General features: G+C 46.4%; 1 protein-coding gene across 1 annotated transcript; it reads left to right on the top strand.

Annotated features, from left to right (window-relative positions):
• The first annotated feature begins 1,757 nt into the window (after nt 1-1,757).
• Nucleotides 1,758-26,883, top strand: dipk2ab (divergent protein kinase domain 2Ab). Its single transcript, XM_079291982.1, has 4 exons — nt 1,758-2,187; nt 8,634-9,523; nt 21,223-21,526; nt 24,824-26,883. Exons 2-4 carry the CDS (start codon nt 8,870-8,872, stop codon nt 25,168-25,170), a joined length of 1,305 nt encoding a protein of 434 aa, XP_079148108.1. The 5' UTR covers nt 1,758-2,187; nt 8,634-8,869; the 3' UTR covers nt 25,171-26,883.
• The last annotated feature ends 6 nt before the right edge of the window (nt 26,884-26,889 follow it).

Raw genomic sequence — 26,889 nt, 5'->3', positions numbered from 1 at the left:
CCCTCATAAAGACAAATGATAAAACTGGTGACAGGAGCCAAATTAGATAATGTGACCAATGCGTTCTTAGTAAGGCCCAGATTTGACAAATTGAACCCAAAGATCTTCATTCTGATATACAATGTAAACTGTGAGTTCCGGAAGTGTTGATAGATAACGGCTTCCGTGCTCTATCCTTTAAATTGGCGACTTACCATAAAACATTGCACCTCCAGTTTCAGTTATAAGTCTATATTTAAACTGTTTTACCTTCCACACACTGAGAATGGTAAGAAGTGCCAAGCCAACAGCTGCGAGTATCAACAATGCACTGTCTTGTTTTTGCGTGACCGTGGCCGACATCTTCAAAGACGAGGGCAAACTTTTCGGAAACAACTGTCTTACTTGAGCTTCAATTCAGCAGCAGCAACATCCGTATCAGCAGCGCTCGAGAGCTCGCGCTGCGTTCAGGGCTGCTTGGTAATCTCAGGTGTTCTCCAATTTAAGGGAAACTACTTAATTGATTAAGCAGTGAAGATATTTTTATGAGCATGTATATTATACAAATCAAAAGATTCAAAGCTGTTTTGCTAATGTACTAATGCAACAGATGTGTATGAGACGTGCGTGCAAGTAAAATGCGAGAGCACTGAAACATAACATCTGGACAAGATCTAATTGCTATTGTCGTAGAAAGCCAAATTAAAGCCTGTTTGCAATGTAAAAACAAAACAGATTTTCCTTCTGACACGGCTCATGACGTTATGTCGTTATACATTCCGGTATTTCCTAAAGCACCTCGATGCATCACACTTTGGATGTCCGCCTCTGGTTTTCCAGCAGGTGGCAGTATGTTCAAACTAATTCACGCGGAGCTCGTGGGAGCCCACTGCAAGAGGCCGGACGGAATCTCCACTTTCTGTCTCTTAGCTCCAAGTGAATCAAGGATGGGCTTTAATTGGCACTTAATTAAAACAATAGTCTTTAGGTAGTAAGGTAATGATGATTTACTTCGATTGTTATAAAAAAATAAGAAACATGTAAAAACCTTTGGAAATGCTTAGAAATAGCCTGCTGTGTGTGTCACCAGTGTTGACTCCATGACTGTCAAATTAAACATTGAAATTAACATGGTTGAATTTGGCCCCCTGGTCCTATTACACATGCAGCTGATGGTGTGGACAAGTCCAACTTTCAATTATGTAAACCAAGGGCTGGTTTTCATATATGAAGCTCACAATCCAATTAAATATGAATGAACAGTTATCATCTTCGCCTTGATCAAGTTATTTTTGCAGGGTGATCTCCTCATAATCAGGTATTCAGTGCAATTCTGACACTGACACCTCTGATTCCAGTTGCTTCCAATGCTTTATTACACTATGACTGCAGTATGTCTGTAATATTGTGTACAGAATCTCTATGAACAGCAGTATTTTATGTTGAAAGTTTCTTCAAATAAATATGCCACTTTTTGTTCAGCATTTTTATTCTAAACACGTGCATTTGTGTTGCATGAGCTGCTGGAGTTTATTTTTAGATTATGTCACTATCTTCTATCAAACAGTCGCTTTTAGACTGACAGAGACACGGAGAGAGAGAGAAAAATCGAAAATTGGGCAAACTTTGCTCTGGGGGCGGTATTCCAGACAAGACAATATTAGAATACTCGCTTAGCAACCGCTGCCGTAAACCCTACAGCGGGTGTCGTAAAGGGTAAAGAGGCTGGTGTTGAAAAGACTCGAAATAGAACCCATTGTGGTTGTTGGAGAGGAGTGAGCTGCTGCACGAGAGAGGAAGAGAGGAGGCAATTCCGCGTAACACAAAGGGACTCGCGATAAGCGGACAGTTACTGACGTGCACGCACAACACAGGCGCTGGGGGTCTTTTGTGAAGAGGACCGCGTCGTCCAGTCGGAAAGGTCCGGTTTACGAAGAGTTAAGACTCGAGATCCCAAACTGTTTATTTCTGCAGCTAGCAGGGCTAGCTGGCTCGATACCCAGGAGCTAGAAATGGGAAGCCCGTGTGAGTTTGCCTGATAGCGATCTTCGTCGAGCTTTTTTTCTTCTTTTTTTTTTGAAGAAGCAGTTTCCGCGCCGCATGCTGTCGGCGGTGATTTGAAGTATCAGCCGCAACTTTAAAGAATGATGTCGACGGAGCGCTAAGCGTTACACTACTACCGACCCGGAGAGGAGGAAAGTCACACAGGTTTGCTTCTCACTGTTTCTTATTCTCACTGCAAAACCGTGTTGTACTCGGACTGTTGATAACGTGAACTGTGCACGGGGTGGTTTTGTGCAACCTCGACTTGAATAATTGACACAAAAAAAAGCTCTTTACATTTCTTTTTTTGTTTTTCAGTATACGAGAGCATGCTTGACACTTGAAGCGTCACTGTTGCTAAAGAGCTGATGAAATGATGATCAGTGTTTTTGTGGAAACAAACTCTTATCAGATGCCCACATGCTGGGGATGTTATTTTGTTACAACAGAAACCGTCTTTGGCATCTCAGCGTTACGTTACAATTAATATTTTTGGCAGAACATTAGTCACTGGTTCCTAAACGCAACTTAATGACTACTGCAAAACAACACAATGTACCAAACTACAATAGAGTGTCCCTTATACTTCTAAACATATATTTGTGTGCAGAACATGTGTTATAGCAACAAGAAGATATGAAATAAGAAGAGATTTATTTGCTTGAGGCACCATTAACACTTTTTCATTTAAAGTATTTCTCCAACAAAACATGTTTTTGCATTGCTTCCTATTTACTTGGGTCATTTTTGGATAGTCCAATTAATTATTCCACTCGTCTCCTTCCCATTGGCCACCCCTGTTTTTAGAAAACCTTAAATTGTAATCATGGCTAAATGGACTTGGCCATGAGATGTCTGCGATTGCACGCTCATTGCAGACTTCTGCCCTTGATTGCTTCCAAGAAAAATATATTATCACAACAGTCGTGCCGTTTGGTTCAGACGACGTCTATAATAAGTCCGTTGAAATTTCACTTCAGACTTCCTGTGTCATGTTTCTCAGAGCGGTATATTATAGTTTACGACCTTTTTTAAACTCACCACATCAAACTCTGATAAAGTGACTTCATCAGCCCCCTGGTCGCCAAACATATCTCTCATTTGTTTAAACTAAAGCTTGTTTTGACAGCTTGTTTTAATCAGTCCAAGTGTAGCTTCCATTAGATGACGCTTTTGTTTAGCAATGGAATTAACATCATATTTAAATGTATGACAACTTTTCAAACTCCCGCAGAACGATGCTGGCTTGTTGAAATGTGCAGCTGTTTTAAATTAAACCAAACAAACGTGTTCCATCAGTGGAAGAATCCAGAACAAGCCCCCCCGGTTCGAGCGGTGTCCGGCTGCGTCACGTTTGGGCGCAAAAGTAGATGCCATTGATATTCTCATTAAAGACTCTGCCGTTTGGTTCTGGCCAGAGATGAATGGACTCATACTCATGTGGGGTTTCTGCTAATTGATGCTTCTATTCCGAGGACTCAATTTTCCATTAGGCGGCCCCGAATGTTGCTGTGGTTTGTATCTACCCGTCACCGTCTACGTGTTCGCTGTGCTGAGGAAATCCGATGGTGGTGGCTGAATGTTTTTTTTTTTTTTTTTTGATCAAACATTATTGACTCCACCGGTCGATAACCTTGGCAACAGTAGTTCCTCTCTCCAGCTGGAGCCGCACATTGCAATGGAAGGGGGGGGGGGGTGGACTTGGTGGCAATACTGACGTTCTCGTGGGTAGACGCGTTAATGTTTGTGTGCGTCCATTGAGAGATGGAGACCTGCTACTCTGTATTCGTGTGCTCTCTTTGCATTCATCTCCATCACAAGAGCAATGGCTCAAAGTTCACCTTGCTGTCCATTAGCTATGCATTAGTGGTATCATTCCTCTGTATTTCTCGCTCCTTCTCTCCCCAAACCCAGACTGTCCTTTTTTTAAACACTTCGTCTTTGCACTCTTTTTTTTTTTTTTTTTTTTTTTTTTGCACAACCAGTGGAATTAATCAAGCATGTCCATGTGTGGCTTGACTTCATCATAGCCTAATGGATTTTAGCCTCGGGTGCAGTGAAGGAAATGGGTTAGCCCGAGAGTAGCCTGGCCCTCGTACGCCATTATCTGAAACCAGCTCCACACAATGAGCTGCGGAAAAGATTATTCATGAAGGAAATTTTCCTCTTTCAAGCCCTTCTTTCTTATCTGGGTTACTCTGTCAAAATCTAAGTTTAAATAAAAGTTCAAATATTAGGATATTACGATTTTTATCTTCCTCTGTCTCGACCTTTGTCATTCTGTTTTAAGCCAACATGGGGCCTATTGCTTCATCTTGTGCCTTCTCTGTCGCAGTAATGAGCCATTTTGCGGCTCTTAACATCTGCCAAACTTGGAACATTTTTGAATGCGAGACTCATCTCCCATGCATGAGGAGTCAGGCTTCCTTTGATTTGCACTCTTTTCTTTGCCTCTCTTTCGAAGTGCTCGCCGCAGTACTTTGTAGACTAGAGTACGCTGAAAAACTTTCTTACCCCAGTTTTGGCTGTGTGTGTGATGAGAGGTAATTTTGGTGTTTACACTAAACAAGGTTTCCGTCTTTGTATTGTGCAGCCCTCCTTCTGCCGGAGTGCAGAAGGAGCAGAGGCACCGTGGGGGGAGGAATGGAGGAGGGTGGGGTAATTTAAAACACCCGTTTTCTGTGGTCACAATGAGGTTTGTCCAAAAGAAAACACTGCTTTAAGTTTCACTGCCCTTCTATTCCGGTGGGTAACATCTGTGTTGGAATACAAAGCATCTGGCTTCAATTTAGAGCTTTAAGTGAACTTTACCCACGTCAAATACCTGTATAGACAACCTTGAGCTGTCTGCCTGTCCTGTTGGATGACTGTCAGCCTTGGGGTGGCATGCAGCAACAGACAGCGAGGGAGTTAAATAGCGATGCTTTTGCACGTGTAAAAATGACAAAAATAAAGGCCATCTAGTCTGGTAATCGCCAGGGAAAATCCCCCGTCCTAAATCATCATGCATCCTTCCAATAAAGCTGATTGTTTTGATCTTATTCACACTATTACTCTGTGTAGCAGCAGCACCAGGCTATAAAACAACTCTAATCTAGTAGCATTTCAATTCTTATACTCTCATGCCAAACAAAAGTACAGGATCAGGGGTAAGCTATCGGTGGCACATTCGTGCAATTCATTGTCAATATTTTAGGCATTTTAAACACCTTGGCTGTCTCTCATTCACTAGCTAAATGCAGCGTGTGGCTTATCCTTTACACCTCAGCAATTAGTACGATAATTGACATAATCCAGGTCACGCTCCGGAGGTAATTGAGGTAAACCCTAAGTGGTTTCTTTGGAGAGGAGGAGGAGGAAGAAGCCACGCCTCCTCCCCACGTTAGCCGGCCAGCTCACGCGTCTCATTCCTCCGCCCGTGTCCAGGTCATGTTCGTGGGGCTTGTTCCAGCTCGCCCTGGCTCTCTGCTGCTCTCGCTAAAGGATAAAGGGGCTGATCGTCTTCTGCGCCTGGCTGAGGTTATGTTTTGTCCTCTTTGAGCCGTCTGCTGATCCTGGTTAAATCTCATATCTGCACTGGAGATCTCGCAGCCCCCGTCTCTGCTGCGACTGCCTCTCTTAGATGCAAAATGGCACTTGAATCGAGATCTTATAGCAACGGGATATTCAGTTTTCCCCTCAAGCGATGAGCTTCCTCTCGCTCCCTGTAGCACAAGGCACACATCCTTTTGGCTTCTATTGAAGTTGTTGTTTTTTGGGGAGGTTTTTTCATACAGACTTTGTTTTTTTTAGTTCCCATCTCCCAATCCATCTTCCTTTCCCAATTTAATGTGAATATCTGGCAGAAATTGAATACATTTTTCACACTAATAAATGATTGTGTTTGCCTTCTTAGCTCTTTCTGAATGGATGCGACTGAGAGGTTTTTGTTAATTTATTACACTGGAGGCATTTTGTTGAAGTCGGCTTGATGTGGATTTTGAGTTTCTTTATTTAGTTTGCCCAATGAAAAGCTGTTTCAGACTAAATAAGTCACCAGTATATTCAAGAAAGTGTTTAACTTCCAAACTGTAAAATGACCATTCTCATCGTGCGCTTCATCATAATGATTAAATAAATAAATGCTGACCCATGTCTTGGGGAAACTGTGACACATTACCATTAAGATTTAAAGGACATTTTTAGTTTAAAAATAGATTTTAAGAGCTTCTATTTAACATATGTAAAGTAACTCATTATCTCTGCCTTACTTTTGGTACAGAGAAGAAAAGCATAAGCTCATCATTGAGTCACAATGCTTGACTTTTAGACTTGTGGTGAGGAAAGAAATGCACGAATCATATTCTTTTCTTAAAAATGTATGTAGTGCAGCCGTCTGTAGTTCCCCCTTTTTTTTTGGATACTGTCTATTTTTACATGAGTGATATTGGCCTGATCTGCTCGGTGTATTTTCAGACAGGGGTGTGAGGTATAGGAACTAGTGCGTTCGGCTTCTTATCTGACACTCTGCAGCCGCACATCACTCACAACCGCTGCTCTGTTGGCCGCCTCGAGCCCCCCGTGTCTCCCCCGTGTCTCCCCCGATCTCAGCCACTTCGATCTGAAAGCGAAACGCGAGGAACCCATCGACACGCACGCTAATCGCACTAGCGTGCCGTGCCCTCTCAAGTCGGCTGCCCTAATGAGCTCTAATTGAGGATTGCTAATTTGCATGGCCCGAGTCATTGTCTTTCTTAAAGCGACTTATAAGACTTACAAGGCTCATTGCTAAAAAGCTGATTGAGGGGTCTAACATGGCTTCACTGTGGGCAGGCTGCAGAGGGGTGGGTGGGGGCTTCAGAGGATTCTTAGATTCTTCTTGTACTGTGAATCCAGATTGCTGTCTCTTTCTTCCATGCGTTAGTTCCCACCATTCTGCTGACATCGATGTGCCTAATGGAGGTGTTCACCGATTCTCTCCTTCACCCCCTCAACCACGTACGTTATTTTAGTGACACCAGCCGTTTCAAAGAAACCACTTCAAAGCCCGACTGAACCGAGGCAGGGCAACTCTGATCAAAGGTTAAACTACGCACAGCGTGAATCTCCACAATGCAAAGTGAGACTTCTCCATTTGAAGCGAGGAGAAGGAACATTACGTTTTCTGAGCTCGGAGTAACTATTGAGGTATGCAGGCGGATTGTTATTTTGCTGTGCATCGGGGGGGAAAAGTGATGGATACTTCTGTAGCGGCAGAGGAAGGTCCTCTGAGGAATCATCCTCTCAGTGCAGCACATTTTATTTATACGAGGGGATGTTGTACATTTCCTCTTAATTTGATCATTGACACTGTTTTTCCTTTTCCAATACTGTTATTTATCTTTTTCTATTTTGGGGGAGTATACAAGATATATCATTTCTCACAGAGAACGTGCTCAGACAGGCACAGGCAGGTTTATTGCATTGGCTAAGGGCCATCTTATTTCTGCTCAAAAAGTGATGAAGTCACTTAAATCAGTGGTCCCCAACCTTTTTTGCACCACGGACCGGTTTCATGTAAGACAATATTTTCACGGACCGGCCTTCAAGGTGTGGCGGGAAAACACGACGAAATAAAATGATACGATCGGCATGAAAACAAATATAAAATGCATAAATAAATGCAACTCACAATAACGCTGAATCAGTGGAGCCCTGAGCTTGTTTCTCTGCAACGAGACGGTCCCATCTGGAGTAATGGAGACACTGACACCCGAAGTCTGTTCCTGATGTCCAGTCTACTCCGTTTTATTTTGATTGCCGTCACTGCAGAACATCCCGCTTCACAAAGAGGATGTGTGAAATGGAAGCAGGGTTTTCAGTGCTTTAGTGGCGATCTCAGGATATTCAGCCTTGATAACACCAGCAGAGTTGTTGTCTCAAACATACTTTTAAGGCCACCGTCATTTACAATCTCCAGCAGCTGATCTTCCAATGTCTCCACATATTCTGCAGAGCGGGTTTAGCGCGTCAGAATTACTCCTGATATTTAATTAGAGTCCTGATATTGTCTGTTAAATGAAGCCTTCTTGGAAGTTGTAGCTCTTCTTCTGTCTCCTTAGTGACCTTTTCTCTTTGCAAAGAAGCTCTCCAAAAGTGTTTTACTCATTTTCACGAGCTTGCGGGCTTAATTTTTGAGGTAACGTATCACGTTACCGAGACAAGCGTCTTGTCAAGAGACACAGGCGGATGAAATTGCGAGAGAATCCGGTCATTTTTCAAAATAAAACTTCTTTCAGACTCTGATAATCAATAAAACGGAAATAATATCATATTTATTCTTTCTGTGCGGCCCGGTACCAAATGATCCACGGCCCGGTACCGGTCCGCGGCCCGGTGGTTGGGGACCACTGACTTAAATGACCCTCACAGTTAGAATTTCTGTATTTCAAGTGTTTTTTGTGAGTTTTATTGGGGGTATCAGTATCACATCCTAGGACTTTAGTGTTCAAGTTGCAGAAACAAATGAGATAAACCTTTCATTTGGTGTCCATGTTTTTCCCGTTTTGTGAAATGTAGCTTTTTTTCATTTCCCCTGATGTAATGAGTCTCCCCCCCCCCCCCCCCGTCTCCCTCTCTTTGCTTGATTTCAGGCCTGCTGGCTCGAGGTTGCACACAAAACACCAAGAAGGGAGAACATGACTCACTGGCCCCTACCAGAGACGGGCACGGGGCAGCTGTGCCAACCTCGTCCCTGCCTGCCGCTTTAGAAGCATCCCCCGGTACACCATGACGGAGAGGCATTGAGGTTTGCTCCCTGACGACCGTCTCAATACCTCTCCTCCTCCCTATCCCCTCAACAACCCCCCCGCCCTGCCCCGTCCCCATCATGCTGCGCTTCCTGCCTCTCAAACTTGGCCGCCTGTACCGCTGTCTGAAGCTGTTGTTGGTCGTGGGGCTGTTTGTCATCTTGTTGATGAACACCCACAACCTGTTCGCCTCCTTCCAGAAGAATGAGCTCACCGACAGACGCTTCATCAACCTCAACAAGTGTCCCGCCTGCTTTGGCACCAGCTGGTGCCGCAAGTTCATGAACGGCCAGGTTTCCTTCGAGACCTGGGGTCGCCTGCGATTCCTAGACGTCTTCAACGTCAAGAACGTTTACTTCGCTCAGTACGGGGAGCCCAGGGAGGGCACCCGCCGCGTGGTGCTCAAAAGGCTCGGCTCCAACCAGGAGCTGGCGGAGATAGACCAGAAGATCTGCAAGCGGGCCACGGGCAGGCCCCGCTGCGACCTCATCCAGGCCATGTACAAGACCGAATTTGCCCGGATCAACGGCGACGTCCGTCTGCTCACTCCGGAGGTGGTGGAGGGCTGGTCGGACCTGGTGCACTGCCCCTCTCAGAGGCTGCTGGACCGCGTGGTCCGCAGGTATGCTGAGACCAAAGACTCGGGCAGCTTCCTGCTGAAGAACCTCAAAGACACGGAGAGAATGCAGCTGCTCATGACTTTGGCATTCAACCCGGAACCACTCGTACTACAGGTCTGTTGAAACATTTTTTCAATGTTGTGTGTTTTCAGGACAGGGGCCGTTTAAAGCTGTGTGTGTGTGTGTGTGTGTGTGAGAGACGCTTTTCAGGCTATTTTTTTGTTCTGTGTTGTTGACTGATGTTTGACGATTACGGCCTTTATCAAGATGCAATATTTTCTTCAAATAGGTTTCCGTCAGCCGATATGTGGCCCCAGGTGTTCTCGGAGCTGTTGATAAGGTTTACCTTTGCTACAAAGAGGATAAGAGCTCTTCAGTAAGCAAGCCACGGTGTTGGCCCACTGAGCCCCCAGTAAATTACAGGCTGGGAATCCTCCTCTTCCTCTTCCATAGATCTGAGATGAGCCATTACACCCCTCCCTAAACTCCAGGCTACATCGAGACTATGCATCCGCTATCTGGAGCAGGAATATTCCTCTGCTTAGAATAGAGAAGGGTTTAAGAGCTGTGGCCTCCCGAAAGATGAGTTTTTTGCTGGCGGCAATACTGCATATTTAACACTATGTAGAGCAGTTTTGAATTATTCAAGTGTGCATCTTTAAATGGTCCGCGTTGTTTTTAATTTGAATATACGTCCATGTCCACTGGACTCCCTTCTTTTGCGCAAGTGGAGGAATCTTATACGGATCCTTCGCTAATTTTCCAAAATAAAAGCTTTTAAGCTAGATTTTGTTGGAAATCTTCAACTTGAACAAATGGACATAAACCCAAGACATTGTTGCCTCGGAGTGTTTAGTTCTGACGAGACTGTGACAGATTGGAGCGTTTCGTGTTTGACGTAGTTGGACAAATAATAATGCTATAATGCGCTGCAACATTAGAAATCTTTAATTTCACAGAGTAAAGGATGCATGCTGCCTGAAACAAATGTAATTGTCTTGCATGTCAGAGCAGCCATACTGTTTGTCATATACGTCTGCATCCTTTTTTCGCTTACTGATTTACAATCGGCCAATCAATTTCAATCAGGCGTTGGCCGTGTCCGAACAACAATGGTCATGGCTCGTGTAGACATTCAATAACTTATGCCGGCCTCCAACACCCCCCCCCCCCCCCCCCCCCCTCCATTAGGGCCGGAGGCCTCCAGGCAGTTCAGAGGACAAAGGGCGAGATCTGCCTTTTTATTCCGGTTGATCTATAAAATCTGATTAGCCTTTGTCTCTTCTCTTTCTGTGTCATCCTCTGCTACATTTCCTCTTTCTGTTCATGTGCGCGCCACAAACTGCGGCCACATAATTCCATCTGTGATTTTAATAGTTTTATGCCCCAGTTCAGAGGCTCGATGAATCACCCCCCCCCCCCCCCCACCCCTCCCCCATCCTCATCTCACACACAGCTGCAGACATCGCACAGCAACACATCGTCCACGGCTCTCCTCACTCCCTGCACCGCGTTGCCTCTGCATGTTTACAGGGACTCATGAATTGTTGCTCTCGAGCTGAACTTGTGACCTGCGGGCATAAGAGAGCGAGAGCTGTAGGTGCCGCGTACGCACAAACGGGCGTAACGGACTGTGGGCGCGGATTACGGGGATGGGTAATATACACAGAAAATGTGCCAGACTTCTCAGAGAATCACAGGGTGCCTTGACTGCTCGTCGGCATCGCTGAACTCAAAAAGGTGAGGGGAAAATTTTGCCGCGAGACCTATACACGAGGCTGGGCAGCAGTAGACCATAAAGAATTAATGGCGTCGATAGAGATTGAATAAGAGACGTGCTCTGCTACAACACCTCGGCCTCCTTTTTCCCCAGAGGTGAGCGCTACTGTGCGGGGACTGGTTCCAACAAAAGGTAGAGGAATGTGTGCTGAGTTTCATGACCGGTAATTTAATGAAACCTGAGCCGATGTTTCATTTTGCTTGGTTGTAGCCGAACACGTCTTCAGTAAGCCGGAGAGGTCGGTGCCACTCGGTGTAGAATAAGTTTTCTATATTTAGTGTAAATGATTTCCGACAGTCATCGGTTACCCGTGTTGTGCTTCTGGATTTATTTTTCCAACTCTCTCTCTCTCTCCTCCGGCTTCATACACTTGAATAATGTCAATAACGTTTCTGCTGCCTGCTCGGTAAGCTGCACTCTCTTCTGTTTCCAGTCTCGAAGCCACAGGCAGTGAATCGGCCCCGTTTCACCACCAATGAACCAGACCGTTCTTTGTCAGCAGGAAACAATCTGCGGTGTTGTTTAGGGTCCGTCCAACAATGCGTTTTCTGATCTGCGGTAAACAAGCGTGCACTCACACTCACACACACACACACACCACCCCCACTGCTGTCACGTGGACTACAATATGGCTTTGGGGGGAGAAATATTTTTGGAAGAGAAAATGATGTCAACCAAACAAGAAAAACCTTGTGCAATGAGGGACACCTTGTGTGCATCTTCATCTTTTCTCTCGCTCTTATTCCCGCTTCGCCCATGCTGTTGTCTTTAAGGTTTCACAGATAAGAAAGGTTCTGTTGCTGTAATACATCTTATTTGTGTCAAAGGGTTGTCTTTTTGCCAACCAGAGAAAATCCACCACGCTGTTTGATTCTTTACCTCTAACTTGGTTTGCATGAAAATTGAGGAATTAATTCTTCTCCGTTTCCCCGACTGGAACCTCATTCTCCATCCTTGGCTTCTCTCCTCCGGCTATACGACTCACTGATTCATCAGGTGACTGTTGTGTTTGATGGAGTACATCCGGCGCCCGATCTTAAATTAGTTGGATTCAGCCTTGTCCTCTCTTCCAAATCATTAAGCTTGGTGAGTTAGCCAGGAGCATGTGACTGCGCTCCCACTCTTTTTGGTCCTCAGCCCTGTGGTGCTCAGTGAAGCTGAGAATGGGATGTGACAGGCCTGTGGGGGTTCACTCAGTCATCTCCTCCAGACTCAAATCTGTGCTCTACCAGGCAGCCGCCTTCCTCTTTTTTTTTTTTCTTTTTTTTTTTTTGTTACCCCTCTCCCCACCTTCCACAAAGACACAAAGACGTACTCGTCGGAAGGCACGAACCTCTCACGCAACACAGTTTTTTTTTTTGTTTTTTTTTCAGAACACAGGCGCGTTGACACGGGTACTATTTCGGAGGCGAGGCGGAAGGGAGAGATTAGATGGATGACCTTATCGCTGGTTCCTCCAAACAGCTTTGACGGCTGCGTTGTAACGCAAATGTGAAGTAAACAGTCACAGCGCTTTGAGCAACACACTAGCAGCTTGTTTGAATTCTCTAAAATGGGGGTGGGGGGGGGCTCTTTGGTATGCTATTGATTTAATGAGGCTCTGCATCATCTATAAAGATGCTCATCCACTTTGAGAAACGAAGCCAGAGTAAATACCGGTAGTATAAATTCAGGGCCTTTCTTGGCACAAAGTGAGGCAAGTAAGCTCGACTGTGTCCTACTGAACCTTTTGTTTTTAATATAAGAAAATAAATTGAATCAGGTCATATGCAGATGCTCAACTTACCTACACCAGCTAGTGAAATAATCGTATTACTGTGTAATTTGTAGAAAATGATTGTTATTGCATTGCAATAAAAAAGCCCAGCCCTTTTATGAAGGTTTTTTTTGTTTTGTTTTGTTCTGTCATTTGAGGCCATGTCGGAGACCATACATGTAGTATTGGATTGTGTATAACAAAACAAAGATTTGGTTTATATTGGTCAAATATTAGAAAATTCAGTTGTGAAATGAGGCGTGTGCAAGGTAACTAGATGATGACGACTGATGCACAGAATTTCAGCCTCGTCTAAAAGTTCTGCAATTGTATGGTCATGACTCCTTACAAAGAGGATCAAAGCCTGTTTTGTTTTGGGTTTGATTTATTTCTTTTCATTTAATCACAGACACTGCATGCTATCCCGGCTTAAGTGAGAGGCTTCTGTCTCTAAGGCCGGCTCAGTGGCTGAGGTCCACCGGTAAATAGTATTTAAGTTGCTAGTCTGTGATTAGAGCCTTTTGTTTTTGGGTCTGGGGGAGATTGTGACGCTCTTAGCACATAAGAGAGGAGGTTGTGTACGCAGCTTAACCCTGCTTCAAGTGCTCCCAAACCCCCTTTCATTATTCGTAAAGGCCTTTGTGTACAGACTGAATCCTGTTAGGATAAGACGGGGAGTTATCTGGGCCCGACTCCCCTCTCTTGGCTGCCCTCGCTGGATGGAGGCCCTGGTGGAAAGGGGAGAAGAGAAGGAGGACGAGGAGTGTGTGTGTGTGTTGTACAAACCAGAGCCTTGTGGTGTTTTCCCCCCATTTGAATGAGCCAGAATGCTTGTGTTACCATAATCCTTTCTCTTTCTCCAGCTCTCAAAACATGTGTGTGTGTGTGTGTGTGTGTGTGTGTGTGTGTGTGTGTGTGTGTGTGTATGTATGTATGTATATATATATATATATATACACACACACGCATGCATGACAGCTGTGTTTGGTTAGTTAAGTGGCCGAGAGACCCCCCCCCCCCCCCACACGCACACCTCCCCTCCACTAACTCCACCCACCAGCTCCTATTTTAGATTTATCCCCCCCAGCCCCCTACTGTTACAGCATGCACCCCAACCTACCTCATGCCCACATCCCGAAGACGCAGTTCTGCACCGCTGAAGAGCCCAACCCCCATTCACAACTCTCTCGGGGCCCCTTAAGATGGCCAATATGGATCGGGAACAAGTGGTTCTGTGCGCTGTCCCCCGGAGAGCCCAGGGCTTAATGTAAAGCAAGATTATGCTTTTTAGCACATCGGCTTGTCTGCAGTAATAAAATCGTCCACTGCATTAAAGCGTCAGGCAGCTAGTTCCCGTCAGAGGAAATATGAGGAGTCTGGGATACATCTTCGAGTCTCGAGCATTTTCATACTTTATTTAAACTGGCAGTGTAGATATTTTGGAACAGGCTATCACTTCTTATTATATATATCAGACTTAATTGCACTTTGTTGGAGGCTAGCCTTGTTTTGCAGAGAGGTTAGAGTGCGGGGTCAGTGACAGCATACCCCCCCCCCCCCCGGCTGCCTGATAATTGGCGCCTGATCTGAAATGCAGAACCGTTGATGTAGGCCTCAAACCCACAGCCCTCAGGTCCCAAGCCAAGCTTCACTCGGGTTCCTCTCCAGCCGTGCGGGCGGCAATACCACCTAGACTGAGTCAACACCGCTGCCCGTGACTTAATACATTCCTCGTTTTCCAGCGGTGGGGGATTTATGAGTCGGCTCTGTGCGCAGTGGCTCGGGTTCAGGTCGGCAAAAGGGGGTTTCGGCTAGCAGCGGAGTGTGTGCGAGCAAACCCCGGGCAGCACTGCCCTGTGCCCTCATTCCTCTACCTGCTCTCATTCCCTCTCTACGAAGCAAAGGCTCGCAGAAATCAAAGCGCTGGCTAACCCATTTCCATCAGCTCACTGAATCATGTGCATGTTCCTTCACGCTGCACAAGCCGTCTGCACATGGTCTCATTTGGCCTATCTACCTGACCTCTTGGTTTTGATTTCTCATCTGAGCGCGGTGTTCATGCGCGCACACACACACACACACACACACACACAGCAGTCCTTTTCATGTTCCAGTCCTCTTCACTTAACGATTTTCCTGTTTCCCAAGACGCCTGCCAGCTCTACAGACTGTGACTTTGCACTCTTTGAATGGCACGTTTGGTAAAGAAAGGGGGCGGGGCCTATTCTAAATTCAGATACAATGTCTATCCCTACGCGTCCTTCTCCTCTACAGGCACACACGCATTCTCTCCTCTCTGACCGGGCATTTCCCGGCTTCCATATCTGGAACAGACGGCATCACTGCCCCGCGTTGCAGGTTTTGGGGTTGGAACAAAGAGAGCGGTTGGAAGAAGCAGGGTGAGCAGGAGACGAGAGCAGAAGAGAAGATGGGGAGAGCGCCATGTGTGTGCCAGGATGAGGAGTTAGCGCCGGCTCCCCCTCTGGGGCCTGAGCTCTCGCTGCAAACTAACCAACTGGATTTTAAACTTAAACGGCGAGGAACGGGGTTAACGGGAAGAGCTGCACAGAGAGGCAGCGTTAGCCTTGCACAGCAGATGTGACCCTTTCTTACCGCTAATACCTCTTTTGCTAGACAGGCTGAATAATGTTCATTTTGCAGCATCAGGGTTGAAATATACATCTCTTTTTTTTGTTCATTTTATTTAATTTTTAGGTGTTGTGTCTCACTTCCTGCGTCTGTCCGCCGTGCTTCCTCCACGTCACCGTTTCATCCCCAGACTCTTGACGAGTCCTGTCCCAACTCGTTTACAATGAAGCGGTGCGATTTTGCTGAGGACAGAAAATGTTGAGAATTTACACCGCACCCCTGCTCAGAGCCTTTCAACAAGCTGCACACATGAAACACCTCTGTGGCAAACTACTAATTTCATTTTTGCTGTTAGTAGTTGTGTTGGCAGGATGAAGGCAACTGGTTCCCTTTTAAATCTTGCATTTATAAACACTGCTCTGTGTGTGTGTGTGTGTATGTGTATATGTATATATGCGTGTTTGATGGACCAGTGTTCTTTGCAGAGCAGCCAAGGCAATATCTTGGGAGCCGTTTGTGTTTACTCGTTCCCTGAATAGAGGTTGTTATCAGCCCTGGTCACGTTGCATGTTCTCATTCACATGCACTTCGATACAGTTTCACATAGACACGCACACACTCTCACAAAGAGCCTCTTTCCATCTCTCTCTCTCTCACTCTCTCTCTCTCTCTCTCACTCTCTCTCACACACACACACACACACACACACACACACACACACACACACACACACACACACACACACACCCGAGTGGCCCAGTAGAAGGGCAGGCCTTTGTCAGCAGATGTCAGGACGCAGGTGTGTGTTCCTGTGCCTCTCGCTCCATTCGTTTCATCCTCTTCTCCAGAGGCTGCCCATTTGTCTGTGGCCCTGTTTCATTTCAGCCCACTCAAACCCCCCCCCCCCCCCCCCCCCCAAGAGGATGGCAGTGTGTCTGTTGTATTACAGGGAGGGGAGTAAAAGCACCCCCCAGTCCATGCTGCTGTAGTGCATCGGTATGTGTGTGCGTATATGTACGTACGTGCGTATGTATATGTACGTATGTGTATATATATGCGTGTGTATATATATATGTGTGTGTGTGTGTGTGTGTGTGTGTGTGTATGGAAAATAAGAGCATTTGGCTCCAGGTTTTAGTAGGGCTGGGCGATAAATCGATTTAATCGATTAATTCGAATGTGTGCTTTAAGGCGATGTGTTTTATTGAAAATCGAGAAAATCGCCCCCACCCCTTTTTCCCGTAGTAGAGTGCGCGCGCATTGTTTACAAACTAAAACAATGGCGGCCAGCAGCTTCACTGCTGCCGCCGCCACCTCACAAAAACAACCCAGCATTTTGGAGACATTCACCAACTGTACTCCGCATGAGAAGAAGAGTGCCCGGTGGAAAGCCATCACGGATGCAGTCGCGATGTATATCGCAAAAGATATGGTGCCCATATACACCGTGGAAAAGCCGGGGTTTATTCACCGTCTCAAAGCTTTGGACCCCAGGTACGTGCTACCAAGCCGTAAACATTTTTCTGACGTTGCCTTGCCTCGGCTGTACAATAGTACACGCCAAAGGATCTCTGCGGAGCTGGAGGGGATGTCATTCTACTCCGCAACAACTGACCTGTGGTCCAGCAGGTTGACCCAGACACCGATCCACTTGACTGGTGGAAGCGTCACCAACTTAACTTTCCAAGGCTAAGTACTTTAGCAAAGAAATACCTCTCTGTGCCAGCTACAAGTGCCCCCTCTGAGAGGCTTTTCAGTGTGTGGGGGGGGGGCATTGTTACATGCCACCGTGCATGCCTGAAGCCAGAGGTAGTAGACAGGCTTGTCTTCCTGGCAAAAAATATTTAGAAAAAACATGCACTACTGTTTAATACTGTTGGTTATGTTGTGAATGCACTTGATTTTGTTTACATGCACTTATTTACTGTGCAAAATATGTTATGTTGATGTTAGATCAGATGTTGCACTTTTGAAAATGTGAATGTTAAAGGGTCATATACATTTTATTTCATGCTGTGTTTGTATCAGTGTATTCAGTTAGAAAAGCTTACTGTAAAAAGTTACATTTGCACAGTTGTTTACAATGGAAGGCTACTATTTAATGCCATTTAATGTTATGTTTAATTTAATTTTATATTTAAATGATTCAGGCAAACAAAAGAGTGACCAAATACTTTTTGTATACTACAGGCACCTTTCTACAATGTTCAGGTTTTGTTTGCACTTTATTTTTATCAACCTACTTGGGAAAATCATCACAAAATAAAAGAAAAAATTGTTTTCAACAGCTTCTGTCATCTGCAAAAAATTTTGGGGGAAAAAAATCGATTTAAATCGTGAATCGGATTTTTTGTAAAAAAATCGGAGATTTTTTTTTTAGGCCATATCGCCCAGCCCTAGGTTTTAGAGTTAAAGGTTTTACTAAGCGGTAGATAAAAGGTTTTTATCCAATGACGGGAACAAGAAGTGATAAGACCTTTTTAAAGCGCTAAAAGTCGCTGAGACGTGACATTGGCAGTTCTGCACCCTCAGCATTTTTCAATAGCCCCAATATCATCGCAGGCGACTGGCGAACTTCACCACCTGTGCAGTCCTCGCACATACAGTACCAACCGGAATTCTGCTCGTAGAGTGCAGCGGGTGTAGCATTACGCCGGGCTTTCCAATTTATTCCCCCCCCCCCCCTCAACGCCTCATTGCAGACGTTAATGACTTCTGCAGAGTAACCGTTTAAAGAGCGCTAAGGGGGAATGATTGGTAGGACGCGTAGAGTATTTATCGAGCTTTGCAATAGGACTTCGAATCCAAAAAGCTCAGGTGCCCACTTACATGTGCCAGCCTACACCGTTCGGTACTTTCCACCTTTTTAGACTTATTGCAAATGAAACTTCGGGAAGCTCATGAAAATGGGTACGAGTTGTCGAGACCCCGGTAATTGACGCTGCGCAATGAGCCTGTCGGACCCGCGGACGAGGACTGGACAGACACGAAGCCGTTCTCGTAACAGCCGTTGACGGTAGTTGAAAGTAGCCTTAGGGCATTCATCCCCCCCCCCCCGTCACTCTACTTTTGCTCCCATTCAGGCTGCAACCTGACAACAAAGAGAGAGATGTGTTTAGCAGGCAGGTCTTTGCTGGTTTATTCCTCCTGTCCACTGGAGCGGAGGAGTGAAAGACGCTCTTGTTTGTCTCTCCTGTTTGCCGTCTCCATCGCCTTCTCTCCCTCCGCCTCTCTTTCTCTCCGTCTCCCCCCCCCCCCTCACCGCCTCCCCTTCCCCACATTTATCCGTCCGCCCTGGAGGGGTGAAAGAGAGCGAGAGGGAGGGAGGATGGATGGTGTTTTACAAAGCAGGTTTAGCCGTAACATCGGACAGGCTAAGTTTTGTCAACAAGACCGAGAGCCGCTTAGATTCTGCAGCAACATAAAGCGATCTGAGGTTTGAATCTGGGTCAAAGGGAAGCGGGACTAATAGGGACGTACTACCAACTGATCCAGCTTCAACATAATCTTTATATACCAACCTCAGAAATTAGAAAGCCATTTTAGATATTTAGCCTGTTAATTCTCTAATCCTAAAATCTGTCATGCAGGAATGCCCGTTGCCTTGCGACATGTCAGTAGTTTGGGGTTGTCTCCTTTCCAGCCAGCACTCTGTGTTTGGGGGGGTTGCAGTCACTGCTGGATTTTTCTCACTTTCTGAGACGTGTCTTCTTCCTCAGATTCTCCTTCCTGTCAAGTTTGCTATATCAGAAACTGAGGTGTGCTGTTAAGTGAGGAGTTTTTGGGGGAAGTTTGAATGAGTCATTGCCAAGTCTAAGGATGACAGGCGCAGACAGACGGACCGACAGGCTGCTGGAAGCCAGTACTGCTTCCTCAACAGACTTTTTGTCTGGCCCACAATTGATTGGGCTCAACCAAGACCGCATTGTTTGCAACTTATCATTGTCCTCCCCCCGTGGTGGTGGTGGTGGATCTTTGCTGCATAGCTGCATTCGTTCAACGAGCCACTCTCTCTGTGGCAGAGGTCCAGCTGTTGTCTTTGAGCTGCAGCAGCTGCGTGGCCAGCAGGGGGGTTAAAGTGTATGTTTTTAAATAATTTGTATTTCATTAAAATTTAAAGGGAATTTAAAGCCATGCATATTTTAGCCCCCCCTCCATCTCGACATAAATTGGAAGCTGGTGAAGTGTTGAATTACCACCAGCGTGAAGTGAGACGCAGCAGTCCTGGTAGTTCACACCTCACCTACAGGGCCGCGGTGTGTTCCCTGCCATATCTGCGATGCGATCGGGTTTCGGAGACGGAGGCTTTACCGAGGCTCCTGTGAAATGTGAGCGCTCGTGATTCCGTCTGTGTTGCGGCTGCCTGCAAAGAAACGGCAGCCTAGGAGAGATTTGTTACATAGGCATTGTGGGCTGTCATTAAGCCAGCGTATGGCACAGGGGGTTTATTGTAAAAGATGGGAGCGTCTCGCTTGTAGCATAACCAGTGTGGCCTGCAAAAAAAAAAAAAGAAGGTGGATTTCATTCCCCCCCGTCTGGCAATAAAATGGACCAGGAAAAAAGAAAGTGATGTATGGAAAGTGTGAGACACCTGAGCTCATAAAGAGAGATGGAAGCAGTAAACATCCAGAATCTAGTCCCTTAGCAGCCGAGCACGTCTCACAGATGCAGCTGCTTCACACCCAGCTGTGTGTGTGTGTGTGTGTGTGTGTGTGTGTGTGTGTGTGTGTGTGTGTGTGTGTGTGTGTGTGTGTGTGTGTGTGTGTGTGTGTGTGTGTGTGTGTGTGTGTGTGTGTGTGTGTGTGTGTGTGTGTGTGTGTGTGTGTGTGCGCGCGCGCAGACGGTACCGCTCGACTTTGAGTGATTTGCAGATGATGGTGTGTGTGTGCCTGTTTTTGTTTGGCCTTTATAAAGTCGAGTAAATCTGAGAGAGATTAGGGTTTTGTGCAGCAGCAGTGATGCCACTTCCTGCTAGCGTTATTATTATTATGAGTAAACTGATTAATAATAAGGTAATAGCGCAAGAAGGAATACCACTTCCTGCCAGCGGTATTACCTTATTATGAATCTGTTTTAACCTTGTAATACACAGCGCTCTCTTGTCAGCATGCCCAAACTGCATCAACGCGGTTAGCCAACATCATGCAGCAGTTCAAATCGCCCCGCTGCTGCATCACAACACAATAAGGCTTTCCTGCTCACTGCTGCTGCCACAAATCACCTCTCAGTTCTCTGGAAGCACTGCAGCGTGCGTCAGCTCATAGCTGTGGGGCTTCAACACAAACCGGCTCCTTTTTTTTCTTTTTTTTTATTAAATTGAATCAGTTTTACCCGGCGCGGCCTCCGTTTCACGTGATCCTTTGGCAGATTTTCAACTATTGTGCTTAGAATTGTGTATCAAACAATGACCCATGGCAGCACACAGGAACCTTGTTTGATGTGTGGGGATTTCTTTTCTTTTGTGTCTCTGTATTTAGAGGCTGGTTTCTGTGCAAGTTAAAGGAATATTTTTTTGACAGAGTGAAGGTTCTCGCAATTTACGCGTTAGCCTTTTGCTCTTAAAAGCAAATGGAGTCCACACAGAGCGTATGCAATATTTCAGTTTTTCTTTTCAGCCAACTGTACATTACACAGCCTGACATCTTATATCTATTTAAATCATTTGTTGTGTCCCCCCCCCCCCCCCAGAGCTTTCCGTCAGATGAAGGGTGGCCGTTCGCCAAGTACCTGGGAGCGTGCGGGCGCATGGTAGCTGTCAACTACGTGGGCGAGGAGCTGTGGAGCTTCTACAACGCGCCCTGGGAGAAGAGGGTCGACTTGGCTCGCCAGCTCATGGACATCGCCGAGCAGCTCACCAACAACGACTTCGAGTTCGCCCTCTACCTGCTCGACGTCAGCTTCGATAACTTCGCGGTCGGCCCGCGCGACGGGAAGGTCATCGTCGTCGACGCCGAGAACATCCTCGTGGCAGACAAAAGGCTGATCAAGCAGAGTAAGTGTCGTTACTGGAAACACACGTGTGAGGATGTATGTGCCTACGTCTGAGAGTTGCTATGACAATTCCATGTGTGTTACACCGTTTAACTATTGCTGCTCCTGGAGCTACATGATTAGATAAATGCACCCAATTTCACACTGTTTACATTAACACTGAAGACTACGCCGCCCTCAAATTATGGCGCTGTAATTTGGTGCTTGTTTACTTGTAATGATCGGTGCGTCTCTGAAACTGGAAGTGATAATTAAGCATTAAGTGTATTCGTGTCTGCTCTTCCAGCGGTTGTTCCTCTCTCTCTTCGACTGTTTATCACAGAGCTCCTCAAAAGCCAAAGTGTGGCTCGGAGTCTGTAGAAAACTACCAGGTGTAGCTCATGAGTCGGTGACGAAGGTTGGAGAGAATAAAGGTCCCGAGGGACGGTTGGCTGAGGGCAGCTTAGCAAACGCTCAAAGCTTCCTCTCTTCTTAGAATACACTTCTTCAGCACCGCTCGTCCCCATCAAAGCAAAGATAGTTCAGATAACAAGCCATCTCCGCTGCCCTAGTTTCTTTGCCTCTCAGAATAAACCTCATAACAAGGACAGAGAGAGCTATACATCACACACTTTTCTAGCCCTCAGTCCTCCATCCGGGGGCTACTTCAAAGAGAGGGACGACCACCCAGTCAGGCTCTTAGATTTATCTCTTCCCGCAGAAATCCTATTGAAGTGATAAACTGTTGTGTCGAAAAGTGTTAGGGTTCCACCATTGTGCCCTGTGACAGATATGAACTATTGTCTGGATCTGTGTGTGTGTGTGTGCGTGTTTATGTGGGTTTCAGTTGGAGGGGATGTTGTGTGATGAATTTATCCTGAGATTAAATGCCGCTTTGCCAAATTGCAAGATCTGACACCAGAAAACCGCATATAGCTGTGTAACATGTCCAAGTACCACAACGTGCCCGTTGGGGTGTTTTTTCCCCTTTGGGTTTGTTGTGGATTTCCTAAGCAATTATTTTGGATACTCAAAAGTGTGCATTTTCACCTTATTGCCAGTAGCTGCAATTTTCCACCCTGTCCCAGTAGCCCTTTGCTAGTCCCGAAGGACGATCCAGGTTGAGACTCTCTTTTGTCTAGTCGACACATTTAGAGCTTGACTACTCAAGCTGCTTACCCCGCCCATTCAAGAGTGTAAGCCTCAAGGATGTTTGTGTGTCTGATTTCTGTGGAGCCCGAGATTGAAGGCGAGCTAAAGAGTGTGTTGCGGATCTCATCGGTCTAAACTGATGCCAATTGATTTGCAAGTCAAACGCGCAAGAAAGTCGCTGCGCAGTCCCGCCCCCTCTGGTTAGGAGCATCCATATTGATGCGGTGGATTTCGGGCAAGATAAAACGCGCGCCGTGTTCGGTGCCGCGCCGTGTGTTTGCACAGTCCAGCGGTGCGGAAGGAGCCATTCCCCATCATTGAGTTCATCGTGTTTGAGGATGGTTTCGCCCCGAGTGTTTTTTTTTTGGAAACGCATGCTGTATAATGTAACGCACACTTCACTCACTCTCTGTCTATTCTCTCCCCGACAGGATCGCTCCCTGGCATACACAACTGCAACCGCATCTGAAACACACACACATTCTCTTTCCCTCGCATTCAATAATGCACTCTAACACAGGCATGCATTGTTAAACCCGGCTCGTACTCTTGAATGCCACTAGTAAGGCCGCGCTAACAAGCATTTCAGGCCCTATGCCCCTTCTCTGTAGTCCTGGGAAGGCGGAGGAGTGAGCTGAATGTAAGTCTGACCAGAGCTCCTTAACAGGCGAGGTGCAGGAGACGAGAGAGACTCTCCTCTCCCACCTATTTGAATTGGAAATAATGGCGTTTGCTTTGGAAATGCTGTGGCTTTGTTAGGCTGGTAAGAGTAGAACTGAAGGGATTGGGGTGCAAATAAAACAACCGTCGATTTCTTTTAGCCTTCAGCCGAGTCTCAACGTTCTTTTTTTTTTTTTTTTTTTTTTTTTTTTTCATCGTTGTCCTTGAGTACGAACCTTCTCCTCCCTGCTTGTTCTTTTTTAGCCGTTCTTTCTGTGCGTGTGTCCGTCAGTCAGTGCAAGCGAACAAGAATGGGACACTCTCCCGATGCCATCTGTCAATCAGTGCTGAGGTGTGATGCATGGCCAGCTCTGCAACATTAATTGCTTTCAGCTCACCTTGCCGTGTGTGTGTGTGTGTGTGTGTGTGTGTTTCTGTTTCTGTGTGTGTGTGTGTGTGTGTGTGTGTGTGTGTGTGTGTGTGTGTGTGTGTGTGTGTGTGTGTGTGTGTGTGTGTGTGTGTGTGTGTGTGTGTGTGTGTGTGTGTGTGTGTGTGTGTGTGTGTGTGTGGCGTCCACAAACAGGCAGATGCATCACCCTCACTGATTGAGGTTGATGTGCCCCTCCTCTTCGGGGGGGGCGCTGGATGTTTGATTGAGTTGTTCTGATGAGCCGGAGGAGAAGTGCATTACAACGCTGATACACTGATTATGTGTTTGCATCCTCCGGGTCCACTGGCCCCCCCCCCCCCCCCCCCCCCAAGAATGTTATTGATCTGCTTTTTAATGCACAAACGAATAGCTCTCTCATCGTTCCAGGTTATTTCCTCGGCTCCCTCTGTTCCCAGCGCAATCCTCCGAAGAGACAAGGCAATGTGAAATGAGCTGGGGAGAGTTATATTTGCTCGATAAATCTGGAAAGTGTTTAATTTCTGTCAAATGAAACTTTAGATTGTAGAGTTGTTTGGCTTGTGTGGTTTTGAGAAAGAATTTCATGTTTGTGCCCGTGGGTTGTCAAATGTGGCACCTCGGCGCTGTCGGATTCTGGTCGGGTTGATTTCCTGGCGAATAATTTGCACAAAGTTTTCTTTGTGACCAAATGGAGTCACACTGTTCATCAGCGGTCCTTCAAATGTCCCATGTAGTTATTAGACTGTTCCACATTCTAATAACGGTTAAAGAAAAGAAAAATCTGAGAAGCCATATGAAATGTAAACTGCAGGCTGGTTGGAACTCCTACGCTATATGCAAAATAGATATAACTGCATATTGCTCTCTGATAAAACATCATTTTGGAGATTTGATTTTCTTCAGACAAACTTTGCAGGACCCCATACATCCCGACCTCATTACATATTCACCTGATGAAGGCTGTAAGAAAGAAAGCTTATCACCCAATAAATGCGTTTATACATTTTGAAATGAATGTTGTGCATCTCAGACTATGTTAATATTGACTACTTTATGACCAGTGTGTTCTTATTACCCTCTCTCGCTCTCTCTCTGCAGACAAGCCGGAGAGCTATGACGTGTGGTATGAGAGCCGGTTCGAGGAGTGCGACCGGGAGGCCTGCCTGTCTTTCTCCAAGGACTCCCTGTGCTCCAGGGTCACGGTGGACCACAACTACTACGCCGTGTGCCAGAACCTGCTGTCGCGGTACGCTACATGGCGGGGCACCACCGGAGGCCTCCTCCACGACCCCCCTGCCCATATAGCCAAAGACGGACAACTCGTGACCCTGTTGGACGAGTGCACCAGACCCCAAAAGCGCTACGGTCGCTTCCAGGCGGCCAAGGAACTGCGTGATTACCTCACGCAGCTAGCCGCCGCGTCCTCCTCGGCCACGGCCAGGTAATGAATGGAGCCGGCGTTAGCCCGGACGCACTGAGAGACTGGATCCTGTACTCTTTATGTTCCGGAACTCTCGAGACCCCGGTTCTTGTACATGATGTCATTCGCTCCTCTTTGCCCGCCCGGAGCAGGAAGGTGTTCGAGGTCTTGCATCAGGAAGTGTAAGAATCCAAACCTCACGGCAGATTTGTTAAAGCGCCAGCTTTTAACCCGTCTTTGCTCCTGTGAGAAAGGGGAGCGTGGCGCTGAGAGATTCTGGTTAGAGCCGGGAAAGAGAGGGGATAGAGGTAGCCTCTCCTCTCCCAGGGTGGGCTGCCGTCCTTGGGGGGAGGAAGGGCTCTGGTAAACGCCTCCTGCACTGGACTCGGGCTACCGCGAACCACAGCGTCCAAGCAACAAGAGCAGCAACATCGCATGGCCCTGACCCCATCCATCCTCCTCAATGCGTCACAACTGTTTCTGTTTGATAACATTAAATCTTGACACCCGTTTCATTTTGCCCCCCCAGGATTTCTTGTTTTATTCCATTCAGGGCTGAATGCAAGCACGTTGGTGCGTCTACATTCTTTGCTGTGCCACGGCGTTTCCTTTCTCTGTAGCATGGCTGCAGGGCAGGCGGAGGTTGCGTGAATCTCCTACTGTCAGTTGGCAGGGAAGGCCGAGCTACAGCAGGTAGAGAGGAGAGGCGGGGGGGAAAGATAACCCTTGACGGCTATGGAAGTCTAATTTCCTGCTACTCCAGTCAATCACTTGAGTACCAGGATTGTGGCAATCATCTCTTTTGTGTTTTTTTTTGTTTTGTTTTCCTCTTTTCAATTGGAGTGAGACAGCTGCACATAGGAAAAGGAGAGGAATAATTGGACAGTGGTGGTCCCTTGATGCAGATGTGCCTATACCAAAGAGGCTATATGTAATATTAAGTACCATGAGCAGTACAGAGTGACGGCACCTTTCCCTCCAGTTGTTCCCCAGTAGAGCTGTCCAAAGGAACCGTAATGTGTCCACAATCCTATCCGAGCCGGCAGGCCTGCCGTCTGATTTATCTTTTTCAATAAGAGAGTAATCCAGAGGTATAGGAGTCTACGATTGGGCATACGTAATGTCACATGACCCCCCCCTGTGCTTTAACCTTTCCATACCATTGATAGATGACTGTCAGAGTGACCGAGGGATTCTTTTCTTCGACAACGAAATGAAAGGAGGAAAAGAAGTGATTCTTTAGAGGACTAGAAAACACAATAAAGCAGCGTAGTCGTGGCCTCCAGTGCCAAATTCTCTTTAAATGTCTGTAATTGATAAATGAATCCTTTCCTCAAACTTCTCCCGCTAGTGCTGCGCGCAGTAAGCTCCATCAAGTAAATGTTAAGGAAGGGAATGAAGATATCCTAAATTACTTCCTCGCTCCAGAAAAAACAGCTTTTGACCTGGACTTTTGAATTTAGCAGCCCAGATATTCCTGTTGAATATTTCAACACTCGGCGGACCGACGAATTAAAAGCGTAATCACAAATGCAGCCTCGTTTGGTTATGGATTATGAGAGATCTTAACTCAAATAACATCCAAAAACAAAATCCCCTCTTTGGCTGCTCGTGTGTTGTACTTTCATCTTGTCTTGAGGTCGTGAAGCAGACGCTAAATGCCCAGCGGAGTGTTTGTGTAGCACAGTCAACAGACGGCCCAGGAAGTTAAGTAAATATGAGCTGCTCCGTGTACAGGGAAAGT

The sequence above is a fragment of the Melanostigma gelatinosum genome (genome assembly GCF_949748355.1).
Source record: "Melanostigma gelatinosum genome assembly, chromosome: 20".
Lineage (NCBI taxonomy): Eukaryota > Metazoa > Chordata > Actinopteri > Perciformes > Zoarcidae > Melanostigma > Melanostigma gelatinosum.
Note: the sequence above shows the minus strand (reverse complement) of the source record. Positions and strands in the feature narration are given on the sequence as shown.